This window comes from Haliaeetus leucocephalus, unplaced genomic scaffold (assembly GCF_000737465.1).
Source record: "Haliaeetus leucocephalus isolate CR32 unplaced genomic scaffold, Haliaeetus_leucocephalus-4.0 Scaffold229, whole genome shotgun sequence".
NCBI lineage: Eukaryota > Metazoa > Chordata > Aves > Accipitriformes > Accipitridae > Haliaeetus > Haliaeetus leucocephalus.
This window is the reverse complement of record NW_010972665.1, coordinates 4292878-4312315: the sequence shown is the minus strand read 5'-3', so window position 1 is coordinate 4312315 and position 19438 is coordinate 4292878. Positions and strand designations below refer to the sequence as shown.

The 19438-nt window shown below is 35.4% G+C and overlaps 1 protein-coding gene across 14 annotated transcripts in view; it reads left to right on the top strand.

Annotated features, from left to right (window-relative positions):
• The window catches only part of KCNMA1 (potassium large conductance calcium-activated channel, subfamily M, alpha member 1), a 523274-nt gene that overhangs the window by 364442 nt on the left and 139394 nt on the right, over nucleotides 1–19438 (top strand). For all 14 annotated transcript variants that reach the window (XM_010567822.1, XM_010567820.1, XM_010567818.1 and 11 more), the window contains exons 10-14: nucleotides 4560–4670; nucleotides 6569–6674; nucleotides 8091–8173; nucleotides 10505–10574; nucleotides 12363–12518. In XM_010567822.1, coding sequence (XP_010566124.1) covers nucleotides 4560–4670; nucleotides 6569–6674; nucleotides 8091–8173; nucleotides 10505–10574; nucleotides 12363–12518 — 526 coding nt within the window. The remainder of the gene's footprint in view (nucleotides 1–4559; nucleotides 4671–6568; nucleotides 6675–8090; nucleotides 8174–10504; nucleotides 10575–12362; nucleotides 12519–19438) is intronic.

Here is a 19438-nt window from a genome sequence, read left to right as displayed (position 1 = left end):
GTATTTGATATAAATATTATAGTTTTATAGAGACATCTAGATCAATATGCACCACACTTTATTTAGCTACTTGACAAGTGAACACCATGTATTCAACTAAATGCTGAACAGAATTTTGTATTTATTATCTTTGATTTATTATGACAGACTAGTTAGAGTGAACTTTTTCAAGTTCTTTATACTTGTTCCAATAAAATGGATATAATTTCTTTCAAAATAAACAGGCAAAAGATTTCCCTTTCGTATTGTGTCCTCTGAAGGAAGAACCATGCAAAGATCCTTTTTGAAGAATCCTATTCACAGTGGATCTGTTTTCATTTACAGTTCTTTTTACATGGATTAAGTGTATGTTCTCAATTATGTCAGAATTCTAGATGTTTTAGCTTTTGCTTATTTCATTTTTTTTTTCTTCCTGAAACTGTTTGTATCTGTGGTAGCTTTGGACCTTTTATCACCATTGTTGTTTACTTTATAAGAAGCCAGTGTATCTTTAGCAAATGTATCAATATGTCAATACTTGAGTGGAAAAAAATTAGGTACTGTAGAGAATTTCAACTGTGTAGAATCACAGTTGAAATCCACTGAGTAGAACTGTACTAATTTTTCATATTTCGTTACTGAAATTAATTTTGAGAATGATAAGTACATGTGGGAGAGAATGTGTTAGTCTGGCTTTATTGGTTGATAGAATATGGCTCCTGGTAAGCTTTTGATTCTCTGTAAAAGATTCTTTTTGCAGCATCACAATCATGTAATAAGGATTCCCATTGATATATTAAACCAGTTTCACCTCTGATACATGATAACAATGACAGCTATTACTTAACAGAAAACTTAGTCCTCCTGAATATTTATCAGCAATAAAAATGTCTAAATTCCTGAATCATGCTTTTCAGTATTGTGAGGGAATTTCTAAGTGTTGTTTTTAAGGAATTAAAAAAAAAAGGAAATCATAATAATTTAGCTGAATACTGTATTACTTTTGAGGTTTTTCATAAACAAAATCTTAATGCAGAGGTTAGACATTTTTGTTGACCCAAAATTATTAATACAATATTTTTTCTACCAACCAACTCTAGCTCAAAGCAAAAGATATCCAGTATATTGGCTTTACTTAAAGTCTTGATGCATGGAAAAAAAAGGGTAGTACATGGGCAGGGAATGGTTATTGGAACAAACAGAGGAAGTTATAATCTTCAAATCATATACAGGACAGATTGGAACAATATAAGCTCTCCCAAGTTTTCTTAAATAATGTACCTAATAACTCTCTCTGGGCAAGTAGGAAATCTGTTTTCAATTCTTCTACTTCTAAGCAAAAATATAATTTATGTTAAAAAGAGATGGTTTTGTGTGAGTTTTCAACCAAAAATTAATGCAAGTATCTCATCAGAAAATATTGTTTGAAAACCAGGAGGTTTTGTTGCAATCACTGCTCAGGACACTGTCTTGCACTATATAAGAACAGCAAAGAAGAGGAGAATAGATCATGTCCAGCCCCAAATCAGAGTGCTAAAATGAAACCGTGGTGCAGATGCCTTCTGACACTTCAAAAACAATCAGTCCTGATGCTCAAATGCAAGAGTATTTGACAGCCAAATGTTTTATTTTCACTGGAGCAGATTGCTATGAAACCCTACTGAATGAGAATCATAACAGGATTGAATTATTGTACCAAATGCATCTGTTTTTAGTGGGAGGTTTTGGGAGTAGATAATCTCTGGAGGTCTTTTCCAACCTGAAGTATCTTGTAATCTTATGTTCCTATGAAAATTTCTTCTGCAATAGAGTAATTTGGGTTGCACACTCTATCTGGCTTGTAGTTTTTCTCTTCAGTTTACCCATATTTTTAAAATGTGGACTCTAATTAATGACAGAAAAGAACCCATATGAAGTGAAATCTCCCAGGAAGGAAGCAAATTTTCTGCACAGGAATGCAGTGTAGCGCAAGAGCATTCAGGAAGAGACCCTGCTAAAGCTAACAGCACAGATCTGTACAAAGCAGTTGCCTATAAGAAGAAATCATTTCTATTATTAAAAATAATGCATCAACTGTGCAAATGGAAAGTTCAATTTCTTAATTAGTAATAGATGGAAACATTTGAAGAAAATAATACCCATAGTTTAAAATTAGTCATCTTAGAAAATGTATACAGACAGTATAAGGAATACAAATGAATATTTTTAGCTGCTATTTATCATTTTCTTGGGCCTTTGTGGTTTTTGATGCTAGATGGGTTTACACTCTGGAAAACAGCTAGAACTTCCCAATATGTTAGTGTAATGTAGTGTATCAAACACAGCCTGTTCAGAATTTAGATGTAGTAAATGTTCTTGAGGTTTTCCATTTACATTGATATATTGGATGGAGATTCATCCATTTGGTGGGGAGTGAATCTTAGTGCTTGAAATCATATTTTACCCTAATGTGTTGAAGGTTGTTATCCTGACCTAACTGTGGGTGCAGTAACACACGCACACACAGTGCTGGCAGGTCAGGCAATTGACCACTAGGGAAACTGAGGAAGAGTGCTTCTGCAGGGGTTATGTAGGCATGGTTTTATCCAGTACAGAGGCTGCTGCAAACTCTGCCAAGCTGCAAAGGTCCCAGAGGAAACCTCTTAAGGACCCCTTGCACCAAAAAAGGATGAGCTAATACATGTTATATCTTGTTTTCTGACATTGTGTTTACTATCTCCTAAAACAGGAAAGCTCTAACTCGGGGATTTTTGTGTTTTTAAGTGTTTACAGTCCGAGAACTCAGTGCTCTGTACACTTACTGCACCAAAACCCTAGGTTAAAATTGAAGCCAAAGCAGACACTCTGGATAGCTAGTTTAGCAATAAAATTCATAGTATTGGGTCTGCTGTTAAATACAAACCAGCCTGATCAGAGTCTCGTATAAATGTATCTTCCTTGCCTGTTAAAAAGAATGAAACCATTGAATTTTTTGACTGCTGCTATTTCCAAAATTACATCTGAGTCCTGGTGGTGTCACTAGGAACTCATGCAACGTGCAAAAGGTGTTTATCATATTTCTAAATAAAGCTTTAAAACTCCATACGATGCTATTTATAAAAGTGATAACAGTAGAGCAATATCCTAAGGTATGCTGAACTGGTATAATAGTTTATTGTGTTTTGCTTTTCTAGTCACCATCTGAACCACTGCAAAAGTAACAGTACATGATGGTGATATTATTCACTGCATGATGCATATTACGGATTTATTCTTTGTTCTGCATAATTATTCCTTTTCCAATGAGTTCTATGCACTTTTTCCACATATTTAATCAAGCATCAAATTATGAAGCAAGAACAGACTCCTATTATAGCCCATTACATAAGTAATCATTGCTGCCACCTATTATTTGTTGTTTCCAGCCAACGAGGTTTCTGCATTACTGAGTTTTCCACACAATTATGAAGTAGGTGAGACCCTTGGAATTACTTTGCTTCACATGTGGCAGTTCAAGTGCCAAATAAGTTTGTGAAATTGTGTGTTTGTAGAGTTTGTGCATAAGCTATATGACTGTAACAAAGCTGACTTTCTGTTAGTTCAGGAATTCTATCTATACCACCTTGTCCCTCTTCCTGACTTCTGTGAGCAATGTGGTTATTGGAATTGTTAGCAATAGGCATACCAAAATCACCATCTGTCTTAAACCAATGACAGTAATGGAAGCTGGAGTTGAGTTTATTCGCTGAAGGATGTTGTGAGACAATGTAGGATGTTCTTTACAATAATAAAGGAGCAAAGATCCCTTAAGTCAGGAAGACTGAAATTTCCTAGGCCTTCTCTTCAGCCTCTCAGAATTTCACATGTAGAATTCAAGAATGCGTATGTAGGTATATATTGTGCTTCCATCTTACATGGTTGGATACATCTCGTAATGGAAATGTGGAGCAGTAGAAACCTTTGTGACATCACAGTCTGTGCAAACTTTGATTTTCTAAGCAATCTGTTGCAATGGTGCAATAATGATTTCTTATTGTGAAGTACTCTCCTTGTAGGAGTTATAGTAGGAGAAAGATTTCTTGTTTACTGCTTATAGCCTATAATTGGCAAGCTTTGCACTGCCTTCATTGGCATAAGTGTCTGTTTTCAACCATGGAAAAAATAGTGAATCAATCATTTTAGGGAGATTTGCTATCTCATTATGTCATAAACCAAAAATTTAAACAGTAGATCTCAGCAGAGGAGGTAAAGATGTGGAGAAAGGTGTGTAATAAAGAAATATGACTTTGAAAGGGACTGGTTAATACAGTGTATAAACATATGTATAAATGATGCCACTTACTGTTAAATGTGTAATACAACTTGGCCAAATGGTTTGTTAATAGTAGTCTTTGCAGGTGAGAGTGTATATGTATTTGCAATTGCAAAGCACCTTTTGGAACTGATGTTTTCCTTCTCTGACTTCATGGAATAGGATCTAGAGAAACATCAAGAAGAGACTAATACTCTTTTTTGGCCCATAAATTATCATTTCCTTCTCTGCTTGCTTGCTTGCTTGTTTTACCTTCTTTGCAAGAGTAACTCTGATTTTTCTGTAACAGGCACATAGTTGTCTGTGGTCACATAACACTTGAAAGTGTGTCCAACTTCCTGAAGGACTTCCTGCACAAGGATAGGGATGATGTCAACGTAGAAATCGTCTTTCTGCATAAGTGAGTAATCTTTCAAGATTAGTCTTACCATCTGTTACTGAAACTCATTAAATTAACCCATATCTTTTTGGGGAAGACAGAGGATCTCTCAAGCTCCAAATAAGCGTAAAATTGTTTGCAATTACTTTTGTTAACAATGTATTTTGAAAAAAGAGTTGTTTTCCGCAATTTTTTTATAACCCATTGATAAGTATAGGTGTTTCAAGCAGACAGACTTCAGACCCAATCGTGTTAATTGTGAGGTAGACAGCTAAACACATAGTTGAAGTGGGAATGGAATTATGAAATAAAAAACATTGAAATATTAATAAATAGATGTGAGAATTTTCTCTAGTGCTAAATATTTCTAGTGTAGCTACCAAAATTGGTAAAATCAGTAAAATTAGTGAAAAATACTTATGTGATATGAACTTATGCTATCTGAAAACACATTTTCACCTTTGATTTCACTAAGAAAAAATGCTTGTTTCATATTGCAAAATATTTATAAGAAGAAAAATGAAGGTGCAGATTTAGTTTTAATATAAATGAGATACATTGCTGAAGATAGAAGAGAAATTCTTGTCATGGTAATAATTAGTACTGCTCTTTTACCCATATATACCTACCTACAAACACATAGTCTCTTGCATTTTTCTGTTGTGGGATTTGGCAAGGTGTCTTAAGGCGGTTGCTGTTGCAGGCTCTGCATTATATGTAATGGAACAGCAAACAGGTGTGCCTATGGGAGAAGCTGCTAGAAATAGCCATGTGATAAGAGAGACAGACAGTATGAGAGGTCTTTTCTGCTCTGGAATGGCATCTATTTAGAAGTGTTGCGAGCTATAAATGAGTGATATTTCTGCATTTAGCAGCAAGTTCTGCACTTTTCTTCTTGTCAAAGAAAATGATTTAAAAATTAATCATTTGTGCTGATTCAACAAAGTAAGCTGAAAAACTAAGAATCAGCAGCACTTGCACAGTTTCTTTATCTAGTCCTTTCAAACTGAACTAGAGATGATATCTGCAAGTAACTACATTGTTTGTTTGTTTGTTTCCCCTCTCTAAGTAATAACAAGAATTGACTGAGAGGAAAGCAGAGATCCAGATTTCCACAGTGAAAATGCATGGTGATAGGAATCAGGAAAACTGCATATGCACATGAAGGGAGTTTAGCACCTGGCTACTTGTTTGTGTCTGCTTTCTTCTGTGCCTTCACAGACAAATAGTTGCATGTGTCTGTTTTATTTTCTTATTAAATTTAGCATCTGGCATGACAAAGATCTCATGGTCTTACTATGTAGCTACTAAATCCCTTCTGTTTTAATGAGTGGCATCAGAAAAGGTATTCACAAGGTTGGTGACACATTATATAATAGATTATGATCCATTTAATTTTTTTTGTTTATGGCAAAATGAAATGAGACAGAAAGTCATAGTATAATTATGTTTGTTTTAACTGTAGCTCATACAGGCCACAGGGTCCCTATAGAGTTCCTTTTCCAGGTTTTAGTGATTTTGCATTGAGCTTTCTGATGCAATCAGCTGTTTTAAGAACAGTGGGGATGTGCAGAGGATGATTGTTTTACTAGGCAATTTCTGTGGAGAATGCTGTGTGAGGATGCTTTCAAATATTTGCACCAATTCTTCTGGATGCACATCTGTCAGAAACTGAGAAGTGAGGAAGGTGCAGAGTAGCACAATGAAGTGGGCCAGAAGTGCTGTAGGCAGGAGTAAGGAAGGGAAAGCAGTATGTTTTTTAAGTAGTGCATGCTGTTTCCGCACTGCAGGAAAAGCATCAGCAGAAGTCTGAATACCTAGAATAAATAAATGGGTTGGTTTATAAATGACGGAAATGGAGCTGTTATGGAAACTGACTTCTCATTTGCTCTTGTGTTTTCTTCCTCTTCCCAATGCAGTATCTCCCCTAACCTTGAGCTGGAAGCTCTTTTTAAACGACACTTCACTCAGGTGGAATTTTATCAGGGTTCAGTCCTTAATCCCCATGACCTGGCGAGAGTGAAGGTAACTGCTCTGTTGTTCTGTTCTCCTGCTAATTGACTTTTTAAAAAGTACTCATTGCATTATTTGGAAATAAACAATAAAGATCTTCATGTAACCCCAAAAGATTGTTCTTCCATCTCTGTTAGCTTGCCTAATAAATTATAATATCTATCCTTATAAACCTTGTTTTCCCTGTATCTTTAGACCTTCAAAGCTACAGTAACACCGTGACTAAAGATACAGTCTGCCATTCCATTGAACTGTTTATGAATTTTTCATTGGGGTTTAGTTCAAGAGCCTATTTTACATTGGTGTTTGATATAATAGAACATTATCTTACAGTAATTGCTTAAAATGCTATTGTCTTACCTTTATCAGAACAATTAGAAAATAATTTTTCACCTGTCAACCCCTTTTTCTGTTGTCTAGAATCCTGGGGAAAAACAACACAATTTAAGATTTTTTTGGTAGCTAAAATGAGATGGGTTTATTGTCTAGAATTCTCTATGGTGAATTATTTTGTACTCTTAAAGCAAAGTGTGAAGCTTAAATAAATAAAAAAAAAGATGGCAAGCTGTCAGATACAGCATTAACTCTTTTATGGGTTTTGTGGTTTGGGGTTTTTTTTGGTTTTGTTTTTTAAATGGAATGTAAACTGGCTATTTAAGCCAAGAATATTTTAGTGCAATGTTAACACCTTCTGGAGTACTAATCGTATATTTTGTCCATTTTGACTGCAGAAATTGCCTAACCTTCTGTAGCCCAAGACACGATGTTACAGTTCATCAGAACAAAATATTCTAATTATGACCATAAAATTGCGTGTTAGTGTTTTGTGTTCTGTATTTCACCATTCTTTGTGTTGGTATTTCATTGTATACACTGAAAAATACTTCTGTCATCTGCTTTGAATTACATAGAGCTAAGGTTTGTGTGAACATAGAAGTCCTGTAAACAGATCAGTTCTCATGCTTTCTAAAACTGGTGCTCAGATTGTAAATCATCAGTTCAGCTGCCTCTTCCTGTCTCTTAACAGAAAGGTACTTAAATTCCCAAACAAAACTGCAGGACTTGTGGGAGAACTGTACTGATACAACAGGGACTTCCTATGGATTTAGGGTCTAAATTTCAGTATCTGGTTACAAAAGATATGTCCATTAATACCTTCATGCCTCAGCTGATACAAAGTAAGAATCAATAATTGAACTACTGACCTGGTCAGGGCATCATAAGCAAGTTTCAATAAATTGCTATGTGTATATGAGAGCTGTTATAATCACTCACATTAACTCAGGTTAGCCTGAGTTGATTTTTGATTAGCAGTATTAAGAACTGACATTCACACTCATGATGGCAGTGTTGGATTCCCTAATAGTTTATGATGAAAGCTGGAAAGAGATGTTGCTATTTACGTTTGTTTTTCCTTTGGTGTCTCAGATAGAGTCAGCGGATGCGTGCCTAATCCTTGCCAATAAATACTGCGCTGACCCAGATGCTGAAGATGCCTCCAATATTATGAGGTAAACTCATTAGTTTTTAATAGGGTTTTGGTTCGTAACTCTGATTAGCTAACTTCAGGTGTTCAGATAGGCTATAGCCATATGCAGCTTTAGTGCTGATCTGTTGCACTTGAAGAACATTGCAGGATCTTTTTTTTTTTTTGGGGGGGGGGACAGATTACAAGATTGTCTCAAACGTTCAGAGATGAGGATACCCTAAATTCCTACCTAAACTGTTTCAATTTAGCTGCTTTAGAAAGTGTGTGTCAGAAGAGACACTTGGAGCACAAGCTTTGGTACTCTAAGTCATTTTGCAGGACCTGGGATTTAAGTATTCATAGCTGAACGCAGTCCCAATAGAAATGAAGGGAAAGGGAATACAGTTATGTTGTTGCAACAATATGTTATATGACTGCATGTACTGCATGAGCTGCTGTTAACAATGGAACAGACGGACCCTTAATCACTTCATGCTTCATTGCTCCTTGGTGTATCTGCTTGTAAGAGTAATTGCGCTGCTTGGGGGATAACAACGTATACACTTCATGATGGTAACGATACAGTGGTCTCCTAGCTCCGTCCCCCTTTTTTACACTGAAGACCAAACATTGCTTATTTTGATTGACAAGGCACTTACCTCATTAGGGGCCACCAGATCTTGTCCTGCTTTCCTCCTTATACTCTCTGAAGGAAGGAGATGACTCAGTCAGTACATGGCAGATAGAGTTACAACAAACTTAAGCCACTCCCATTTTTTGTGTTTCGTTCCTATAAACCTAGTTTTAATGAGAGCAGTCTCTCCTTTTTAAAATTTAAATGTCAATGATTTGTTAAAAATTCTCTAACATACTGTTGGCCAGTGTTATGAACCTGGCCTGTCAGTTGTTTGCATGCTGTGAATTGAAGGAAGGGGAGAAATAAAAAAAAATAATAAAATTGCTCCTCTGGAAAAAGTTCACTGTATGCAAGTCATCCAGCTGTCTGTGGAAGGCACAGGGTTTAAATATGCCTAATTTCATTTTTCAAACATGCTTTTGAGTTGCAATGTGAGAAACTTTATTTTTACATTAATTGCATAAATGCATTAAAAATATTCCGGTTGCAGATTAGTGCATTCTTAATAGATTTAATACATTTCATGTAATAAAGTGCAAAAGTGTTATTTTGAGAGTGGAATTCTCTTGCGTTTTGTTACATTTAAATGAATTTAATTCAAAAAAATTGAATGTTTAAATAAATAATTCAGCAAGAAATGGAAAATTAGAAAGAAGACCTTTTCAACTTCCAAAAGATAACATAAATTAAAATAATGCATGCTACTTTTTTTTATCTGTTTCATGCTCTAGCTTTGATATGCTTCAAAGCGCCAGCCAGACAAGCAGTTTGCAAGATACTTCCTGCAAAACACCAATGTAAATAGTTATGGCATTCAGAGTCTTCTGAGACTGATGATTCCATAATAATCCAGATTATTTTTTGTTTTGATTGTTTTATCTTCATTTTTTACCTTTAGTTTTATATACAGAACTGATTTTTTTTTGGCCTGTTTCTCTCTAATTTTGCTCAATGCCTTTTGCATTTTTAAATTGTGTATTCCTCTCTTCATAACATGTTATCAATCTACTAATTTCTCAAATATTTTTCTTTCTAGCCACTTTTAATCTGTACACAATTGACTATATCTTAGGCTCGTTAAATAATTAAGAATGCAGGCAAGCTGAAGATTATGGAAGTAGCCCCATATTTTATAAATTCAGTGTACAGATATCAGTTTCAATATTGAGCTTTATAATCCATAAAACTTAAGATGATTTTGCATGTGGATTTAGGTCAAACAAAATCATTATTCAAGGTGTTTAAATATGATGAATGTCTAGCAACTATAAATAAATAATATGTGATGGGGCAGGATGAAAGGGATTCTTTTCAGACATTGATCATTGGAAAATGTGATCAATTATGTTGATTCAAAGACATGAAGGTAATCACTGAAGGTGACATAATAATTGCCAGTGTATTATTTGCTTAACAGAATGAGTACAGAGTATCTGAACAGCGCTGTTAAAACAAGTCTCTTTTTCTGCAAACTCCATAAAAGCAAACCTTTCAACTGAATAATTCCTGAAGTTTCATGTTCTCTAGTATTAGACGATGGTTATTAACTGAATTTGACTAGGTGTAAATGTTGCCCAGGTCTGACTTCAATCAGTATGCTTTACAGCCAGGTGAATAAGGGGGTACAGTCTTAGTTGTGGGGACTTGACAACACAGTGAAGTAGAACTATTGGGATATGTTATCCAAATACCCCACCAGCTAAAAGTTATTTTAATTATTTTTTCTTTTATTTTTAGAGTTATTTCAATAAAGAATTATCATCCGAAGATAAGAATTATCACTCAGATGCTGCAGTATCACAATAAGGTAATGTGATGACCAACAGTGTCTGTCCACAGAGTTTTTTTGCTGTGTTGCATTCACTCATACCCAATTTTTCTAGCTCCACCAATAGTAAGCATTTTTCTTTCCAAACAAAAACATCCTAATAAGCCTTGTCATGTAGTCCCATTACAAGGTAATTCAGTTTTATTTATATACGCAAGGAACCTTGTCAAAATCCTGACGTTTATTAATTGCCTAGGATCTAATTCTCAAAGCTGCAGTGTCCATAGTTGCTACTGATTCCAGATGAGCTTTTAAACACACCTCTTCTATAAGTTTTGCTCAGCTTATTACACTAGAGCTACCCAAGATGAATTGGTGGTCTCTAGGCAAGTCATCTGAAGTCAGTTCTTTGTGGATACTTAGAAAAAAATTGCGCAGAATTATTGTCTTATTGGAGATTTATTGTGATTTTTTTTGTTTCTTGCATGACAATGTAGACCTGAAATTGCCAAGTAGCAGGTCAAAAATAAATAAGTTTTTTTTCATATAAAACATAATTCAGTTGTGGAAATTGTTGCTAAAAATATTATGGAGATCAAAATTATAAATCCACTTTGGAAAATAATTTGTCAAATTTTTGGTGGTAAATCTGTGGCCTTTAAACACAATGAAGTGATTTCATTCAATCCTGAGATGAGGAAGTCCATAAACTGCTGATTAACAGGCTAGGAAGAATATATCAGAGGACAGACTGCTCATATGTGACCTGCTTCTTTTATTGTTTCTAAAAGCATCAACCACTGCCCAGTGTTGGAGAAAAAGCTTTGGTGGGTAGACCTTCATTAAATAATAATTCAGCAATAATCTGGTACTTAGAAGGTTTGACTGCTAACAACTCCTTATACCTGTAACCTTTGGCTAGAACAAGAGCACTTACTGTTGCTTGTGATGTCCTCTTCCTGTACATGAATGGACGGAGCCTGCCTTTTTATAGAATTAAAAGCAAGGTGTTTCTCTGCTTTAAACAGGCTCAGAGGGGAAGATCTTTTAAATACTGGATTTTTCCTTTGTATTAAGAATAGCTGTTATCAAAGCACTGAACTGTGATAGGTGAATAAGGGAAACAAGCACGAAGGCCTCTGTGTTTCCTTATGTCTATGCAAATGTACAAGGTAGATGGAAGAGAGAATCCAATAGACTTGTGCCAATAACTGAACTGTATTAATACCTAACTGACTAGCATCAATACTGGAGGTGTGTCTTGATCAGCTATTTTCTTTATTCTATCCTTATAAATAGCAGTCTTAGAAAAAAGTTTGGATTTTTACTAAGTGCTATCCTTCAGGTTGGAAGGAATGAAATAGAAAAGACACATGATGTTCTATACGTTATTAAATGACAATGTCGTACAAAGGTTGCAGCTTCACAGGAGTTGTAATCTAAGTTGTATTAGATTCCTGTATATTATATATGTTCCTTATCAGTCAAAGACTAGCTCAAAGTGCTGTAAAAGGAATATACGGAAGGGAAGGAAAACTTTACAAGATGCTGTCGTTCGTTCAGGTGTGAGGATGGGCCTGGCAGAGTGTCACAGCCAGAATATGGCTTGAGAGATGTAAGATTTTGTTTATAATAGGTAAGATCGGAGCATTTCTTAGCATAGAATTAAACTCTAAAATACCTGGATTGCTTCTGCGAACTCAGAAAAAGTCAAGCCAGTAACAAAGAAAATCTTTCACTGCTATCTCCTTCAATACTGTACTGTATTTGAGGAAGTATTTCTGGTTCTTCACCTATGGGGCATTTTTTTGTCTGTTTGTTTTGCAGGCCCATCTGCTAAATATCCCAAGCTGGAACTGGAAAGAAGGGGATGATGCAATCTGTCTTGCTGAGCTCAAGCTGGGTTTCATAGCCCAGAGCTGCCTGGCACCAGGCCTTTCAACAATGTTAGCCAACCTCTTCTCTATGAGGTCATTCATAAAGGTAATGTCTTGTCTCATTAGAATGTATTAGTCTGCAATTCAGTTTGTCAGAGAGCTGAGTAGGAAACATGACTCAAATATGAAACAGATAGGAACACATTAACAGATTTTGTAAGACACAAAAAACAGTGTACACTTCCATACAAAAGTTCTCTGCTGCAAATAGGGCAATGAGCCAGGTTCTGTCAAATTATGTTTTTATTTTTATTCAGCAAGTGTTTGGCTTTTAAATGATTTTTCAAAGCATCATCCATTTCTAGGGAGATATTTCTGGTGTTTTGTGTTTTGCTTTGTTTTAGACAAACCCCATGTTTATCTATGAGAGAAGCCCCTGCTGCTAAAATGAAAATGTGATTTATATATGTCCTATATAGCAACAAAGTGCCCAGAAAAAAGGACTGGTCATTTTGGTCTTTTACATCAAGTGGCTAGTGGACCTCTCACTGTAAGAGTAAATAAGGAACATGCATTGGAACTGAAGCCTGAACTTCCTACGTAATTTGTGTATTTGTTTCTCCTCAAGGAGCTCTTTTGAGCTTAAATGGCAAAATTTTAACCCAGTTATTCCTAGACTTCTATGACAGGCAGCTGTACTAGTTCACTAGATCAAGGCCTTGATTGCAGCGGTCAGTGTTTCCTTGCTCATGCCTTGCTGGGACACTGATTCCAAGTGTAAAGGATGGTCAGTTTCTAATCCCATGAGTGTTATTAATGGGACAGGAAACACCGGAGTCCAAGGTAGGCCATGGTCCACTTCAAGTCCATTGTGCAAGTAAGCAAAAAAAAAAAGCCTAACGTCCTCAGATGAGAAAGCCAGGACTGTTCGCATAGAGGTGCACATGTCAGTGCAAACCAGTGAATCTTTAGTTCCTATGAAGTCCTGAAATTCTTATTAAGGTATCCTTTGGAGACAGCAGACTCCTGTGTGTCAAAAAAATGCCAGTTTTCAATATGGAAACAAGCCTGGGCTCTGCACTTTACTGTCTCTAGTTACGATGTTTGCATCTTTATTCATGTTCTGGGGGAGAAAAAAAAAAAAAAAGCTGTTTTTCTTCAGTAAAGCCAAACCTGGGAACTGTCTATGACTCATCAGCATATGTCACTTTGATATTAATCCTTTCTACTTATATCCCAAAAGAAAACTGTATCTCTTATGAACTCCATTCTTCTTGCTGATCATTTTGGTCTCCCTCACTCTTGCCTGGTCTGGCAACCCAGGACTTTCAGGAATGTCAAACACTTGTAAGTCACACTAATGTATCCAAATTACTGAGGCAACCTGTTCTATGAACTTGCTCTTGGCATCAGAAGTAGATGTGAAACTTTTCCTCAACTTCTGTCTTTCCAAAATCAGAAGGGATCAGTTTTCTCTCAAGGAGATCCAAATATATCGGAATCTCCAGAAGCCATAGTCTTAATTCAAGTTATTTTAATAATGAATTTAAACTTGCAGTGAGAAAATGGAGAGATTCAGAAAGTGATAAAGTCTACAAATGGCTGACTATGGGGGAACTGTACTAGAGACACACACTTTTATGACCTGGATTTGTAGTTAAAATATTTAGACAAGTCCAAAACTGCAAATGTAAAGGTAGCATCTTTCCAGAAGATATATCTAACCACTTAAGCCATTTTATTACCCACTTTCAATCCTATATTTTCTTATTTTGTAAGATATTCTTATGCTAATTTCAGTACAGTGACATTGGACTATCTCACTGATGAACAGTTTTAAGCCGAAGGCTCAGCTTTATAAGGCACTACTCAGATTACATCTATGTATTTCTATATACACAGAATAAGCATAAAAATAGCAATTAATTTGATTTGGAGGAAGCTATCAATGTCAGTTTTGCTCTTGTTTCTGTGATTCTATACAGTTATAAACAGAATAGTGTCCAGACATACCTTAACTTGCATTACTTCAGATGTCATCTTCGGATGGCACTGAGAGAAAAAATGCTGTAAAATAGTTCATTGGGAGAATGCAAGGCTCTGTTAGTACTGGTTAAAAAGATGTCTGCCACTTAATTAAGAATGAATTGTCCAGGCAAGTAAAATGCATAAAATAATTTCCAAAGATCTCTGAGTACATTAAAATCTAAAGCAAAATAAACATACAAGAACTGACACACATTTCTTTATGAGAATCCAACTTGATTGGTGACAACAAAAAGTTTGTTTATTTAGCTGAAAGGATGTTCTTTCTCCAAGCTGTCTCACTCTAAAAACTGTATTTGAACGCTAAAACTATTACTGAGTGGTGGCTCTGAATCAACAGTGTATTGTAGGAGAGCAACTACATTGAAAAGATGTCCATTCCCTAAAAGAACTTCAACCCTTTTCATTTAGAGCACTGAATTTAAGTACTGTCAGACTTTCCTAAATTCCTTGGGCAATTGTTATTAGTGGAGTCTCCCACAAGATAGGAGATTGCCAGGAAAATGTACTGAAACTTCTTTATTTTTTAAAGAAAGCTTGAAATGTGTGTTTGTTCCTCCTCCTTCATAATGTGATTAGAAAGTGATTTAATGTGCCATAAATGTTTGGTCAGTCAAACACAAATGAACATGATTGATGGTGACATTACACACATTTAACTCATTATGTGTTACTTTACAGCAAAATGATTTGTGTAAACAGTCTGCCCAGTATTAGAGGTAAAACAAACTAAGAAACCTCAAAATATTATATTTGTTCGTAATATTTTCCTTTTGGTTTTAGCGATGTAATCTCATATGGAATCTTTTATGTTCTCTTTGGCACCAAACTGAACAAAAAGGAAATCAGGTCAAAAAATATTAAGGTTCTGTAAACACTTAAAGGAAGACAGATAGATTGCACATCAAATGATATGTTAAGGAAAAAAAACTTTACACCTGTAAACTGTATTTCAATAATCCAGTCTTTTTATAGCACAGACTGTTATCATTGTGTTAATAAAGGAATTGGGACTCTCTATTACTTGCATGGTCTCAGAAAAAGATGGAAATACTATACTATACTGCAATTTCTGCATTGTTTGGATTAACAAATATATGCCAGAAGTCTACCCATATGAGAAACATTGGAATAGAAGGCAGAGGTGGTCAAATTTTGTGCCTGTATACAACCATGCAAGCCAATATGAGTTAGTATTGTTATGTAAATTAATAAAATATGGAATGTGGTCCTTGAGTGTAACAGAAGTCCACAAATGAATTAGTTTTGTCTTTGCTCTATTGGTAAGACAGCACACCTCATTCCAAATCTGAAAAATGATCTAGAGCAGTCTCAATTCTCCTCTAAGCTATTTTGAGAGCAGGAATGGGCTCTTTTGGCAGCTGTTGCTCACACCCACACATACACAATGCCCGCTTCTCCTACTACATTTTTTTCTAGTCCAGGCTGAAAGAGAGACACAATAGAGCCACACAGATTTACATCAGTCTGGTGCTTACCTACACTGACGGAACACATCAACTTGTTTGCTATTTATTTTTTTGGCCACCTAGGCAGCCTTGGACTGTTTTAAAGTATGAGACTAGGGTATGCACAGTGAATTCCTTCAAATGGAGAACTTTAAAACGGGTGTGGGGAGGAAATGCAACTTCTCAATATATTGTGAGGTTCTTCAGGAGGCTGCATAATAAACTGGTTACCTGATCCTCCTCACAGGATTTAGACCAAATATTAATGTAGCCTGTTACCAAAGACATTTATTCTCTAAAAGGTCTGCATTTTTAATCATTGAGTCTAGGAATTAAAAACTGTTGTGGTTGAAAACTGTTTGCTATTTACAAATAGTATCGGTCCTTGTGATGAGTATATTTGTCTTGGACTGAAGTCTACCAGGGAGTGCATTTTTCAGTCAATCATTGGAACAGTTCAACACCAATCTATCTTTCACATTATGATTGGATAGAGATACTGCCCTGTTTTGTAAATTTGAAAATTTTAAAAGTAGAGCCTGTATGCCTTTGAGTTCAAACCCATCAAGGCCAGCATCTAAAGAACAATTAGTTATCTTAATATTTCAAGAATACTCTCTCTGCTTTGACCTACTACAAGACTCTACATTAGTATGAACAATGAAAAAGTGCATATATCTCTCATTTGAAATTAGAGCTAATCTTAATTAGCATATTTGATGGTTTAGAAAACATACTCTTTTCATGCCAATTTTAAAAAAACAATCTTGCATACAGAAAGAACTATGGGAATACTTGGCTGAGGTTGTAAAATTTTTATGCCACTAAGGATACTTGTTAGCTTTGATTTAAGCGGACAATGGAATTGAGTAAAGAAGTAGTTGATAATTTATAATACTTAAGGAAATTCAATTATAAGACTGTAAATCTAAGAAGCTTCACTCTTTACTAGGAGTGTATGAATTGCTTTCAGCCAATTACTTATCTGTCAGATTTTGATATCCGTATCTAAAGGCATAATAAAACCAGACATTCACACAAGCAATTTGGGTAGACTGAAAGGGCATTATAGGTGAACGTGAGAAAATGTTTAAAATATATTGCTTTCAATGTACAACTTCTTTTCAACTACCAATCAAGAATATTCTGTGTGTGCTTCCTTTTTATTCTCATCTATGTTGTTAGAAAAATACCCACAATGCTGTGGAGAAAAGAATTATAAAATTAAACATCAAGAAGCCCTGGAAGTGTTCTGAACCTAGGGGGAGGTAGGAGTCCCTCTGTTAGACGGAAGTAGATGAAAACAGCTTGGCAAGGGCTCAAGAAAATTGCCCCAGTGAAGATGTTATTTTCTAGGCATTTTTTGTGAAACATTTCTCTACATGGTCTTCTGGGCATCTTTGAAGAGAAAATTTTATATGTATTTTGGACAGGAAATAGGTAACAACTTTCATGTTGTTAACACAACACTTTATTTAATTTTTTGATACAAAACTTATAATTTTCGGAAGACCATTCAGAATTTCTGAATTGCATGCATTTAGACAGAATACTGCATAATGGGACACATATGCTGAACACAAAAAATTAGACCAGTAGAAAAAGCAAGATCACTTTAACAACAGAACTAAAATATTCAAGTGCTTTTCTAGAGAGATAACTCATTCATTTACTGTACTTTTTGTGGTTTTTTATTATTCAATTAGATAAGGTTGTTTATAAAAGTAAATATATATCTAAAATATCAAATGGATGATCTTCTTCCAAACTTCTGAAATTATTCGCAAAGGCTTTGTACTATTTTGTGCTCCTTCCTTGGTGGTGATGAGCTGAGCTTATTCAATGCTAGGGAGCACTTTACAGCTGCTTTCATTGTGCTATAAAGGAATTTTCATTGTGTCAATTCCTTAATATTTATAAAGACACCCCACCATCCTTTTCCCATTTTTGCCTTGCAAAATGCAATAAAAGATCCTAGGTCACACTACAACAGCTCTAGCATTAGTTCTCTGTCTTGATAGTGAGACTTAGATCTTGACAGAAGAGGTTATATAGCATTATGAGGTTCAGATATACTCAATCTCTTTCATGTAACTATTTATGTCGTTACACTGAGAAGCAAATGCTATGAACAAGATAGATCAGTTGGGGTGACAGAGCTCCTGATAATGACACTGCCAGTGGGTAGGGCTGGGTGTATTAGGGGTTTAGTTTTTTTCCTGACAATACTAATGGTTGTCCTTGCAAGATGTACATTGTTTTTTCATATTTCTGTCACCATGTCTCACTAGGAAATTACTGTATTATGTAAATATATTTGCTGATAACAACATTGTATCTATATACATATAGAAGAGAGCAGAGGAGCATTGTGACTTAAAAAAAGATACAGATGAAAATTAGATTTCTTCTCTTGGGGTACACTTTGTCATCTTCCAGCTATTCTTTATATAGGCTATTGAATCAGTGGGTAATTTGTTTTATGACTACCCAGGAGACAGAATTGCAATGTAACATAGTCAGGGAAAGATAGCCGTGTGCTTACAGTACTAAAGAGGAACTTGGAAGATATAGATTCAAGTCACTGTGGTGGTATGGCACATTCTGCATGAGGTCCAGCAGTTACCTAAACTCTCTTTACCTTTCTTCCTAGCTGTGATCAGAATAACTTAAATTTTTTTTGCTATTTGTTAAGATTTCCTCTTGAGTTTGTAAGGTCTCTGAAGAAAAAAATTACTTCTTACTGTCTGTACCAACTCAGCATCCTGTGATAAAGTTTTGCTATGATTCAACGTCAAAGTCAAAAGAAAATGCTATGTACTTATTCTTAATTTATAGTGTGGTCAGCAGTAGAAGATAGTGAATGATTCCTTGTTGCTGTATCAGCTGCTAGTTGTACTGTCTTATTATCTTTCTAGAATGTTACATTTACTCATGTTGCTGCAGTATAAGCTTGAAGTATGTTAGTTATTTAACTTCAGGGATAAAAATAACAGAATGACCTGCAAAGCCTTCTCTTTAGGATCATGCAGGGGAAGGTCTTTCATGAAGACAGATGCTCTTTTCTGTGAGGAAAGGCATGTAGAAGTGCCTTTTGTTACTGCTTGGTGATATGCTTGAGGTGTACAATATTTGATGAGTAAAGGAGGTCCAAATTAAAAAAAGGGAATAGAATTGTTCTTGATCAATTATTGTGTCTTCGTTCAACAGTTATACCTTATATAAGATCTGTAGAGGCCTATGTATGAGGCTAAATGAAAGCAGAAATAACATGCAAGAAATGAGAAGAGGTAAAAGGGAAAAGAATAAATGCTAGCAGGACCAAATAATATCAAGGGTTTTGTTTGGTTATTTTTCCCTCAGTGAAGTGGTTCACTGCTGTTGTGTTTGTGTACTTCATGCTTTCTGGTGTTCTTGTGTTGTTCCTCACTGCAGCTTTTCTGCTACATTTTATTCTATTCTAAATATTGAGTGACATTAACTTCTGCTTTAATTATTCTGCCAGCAAAGG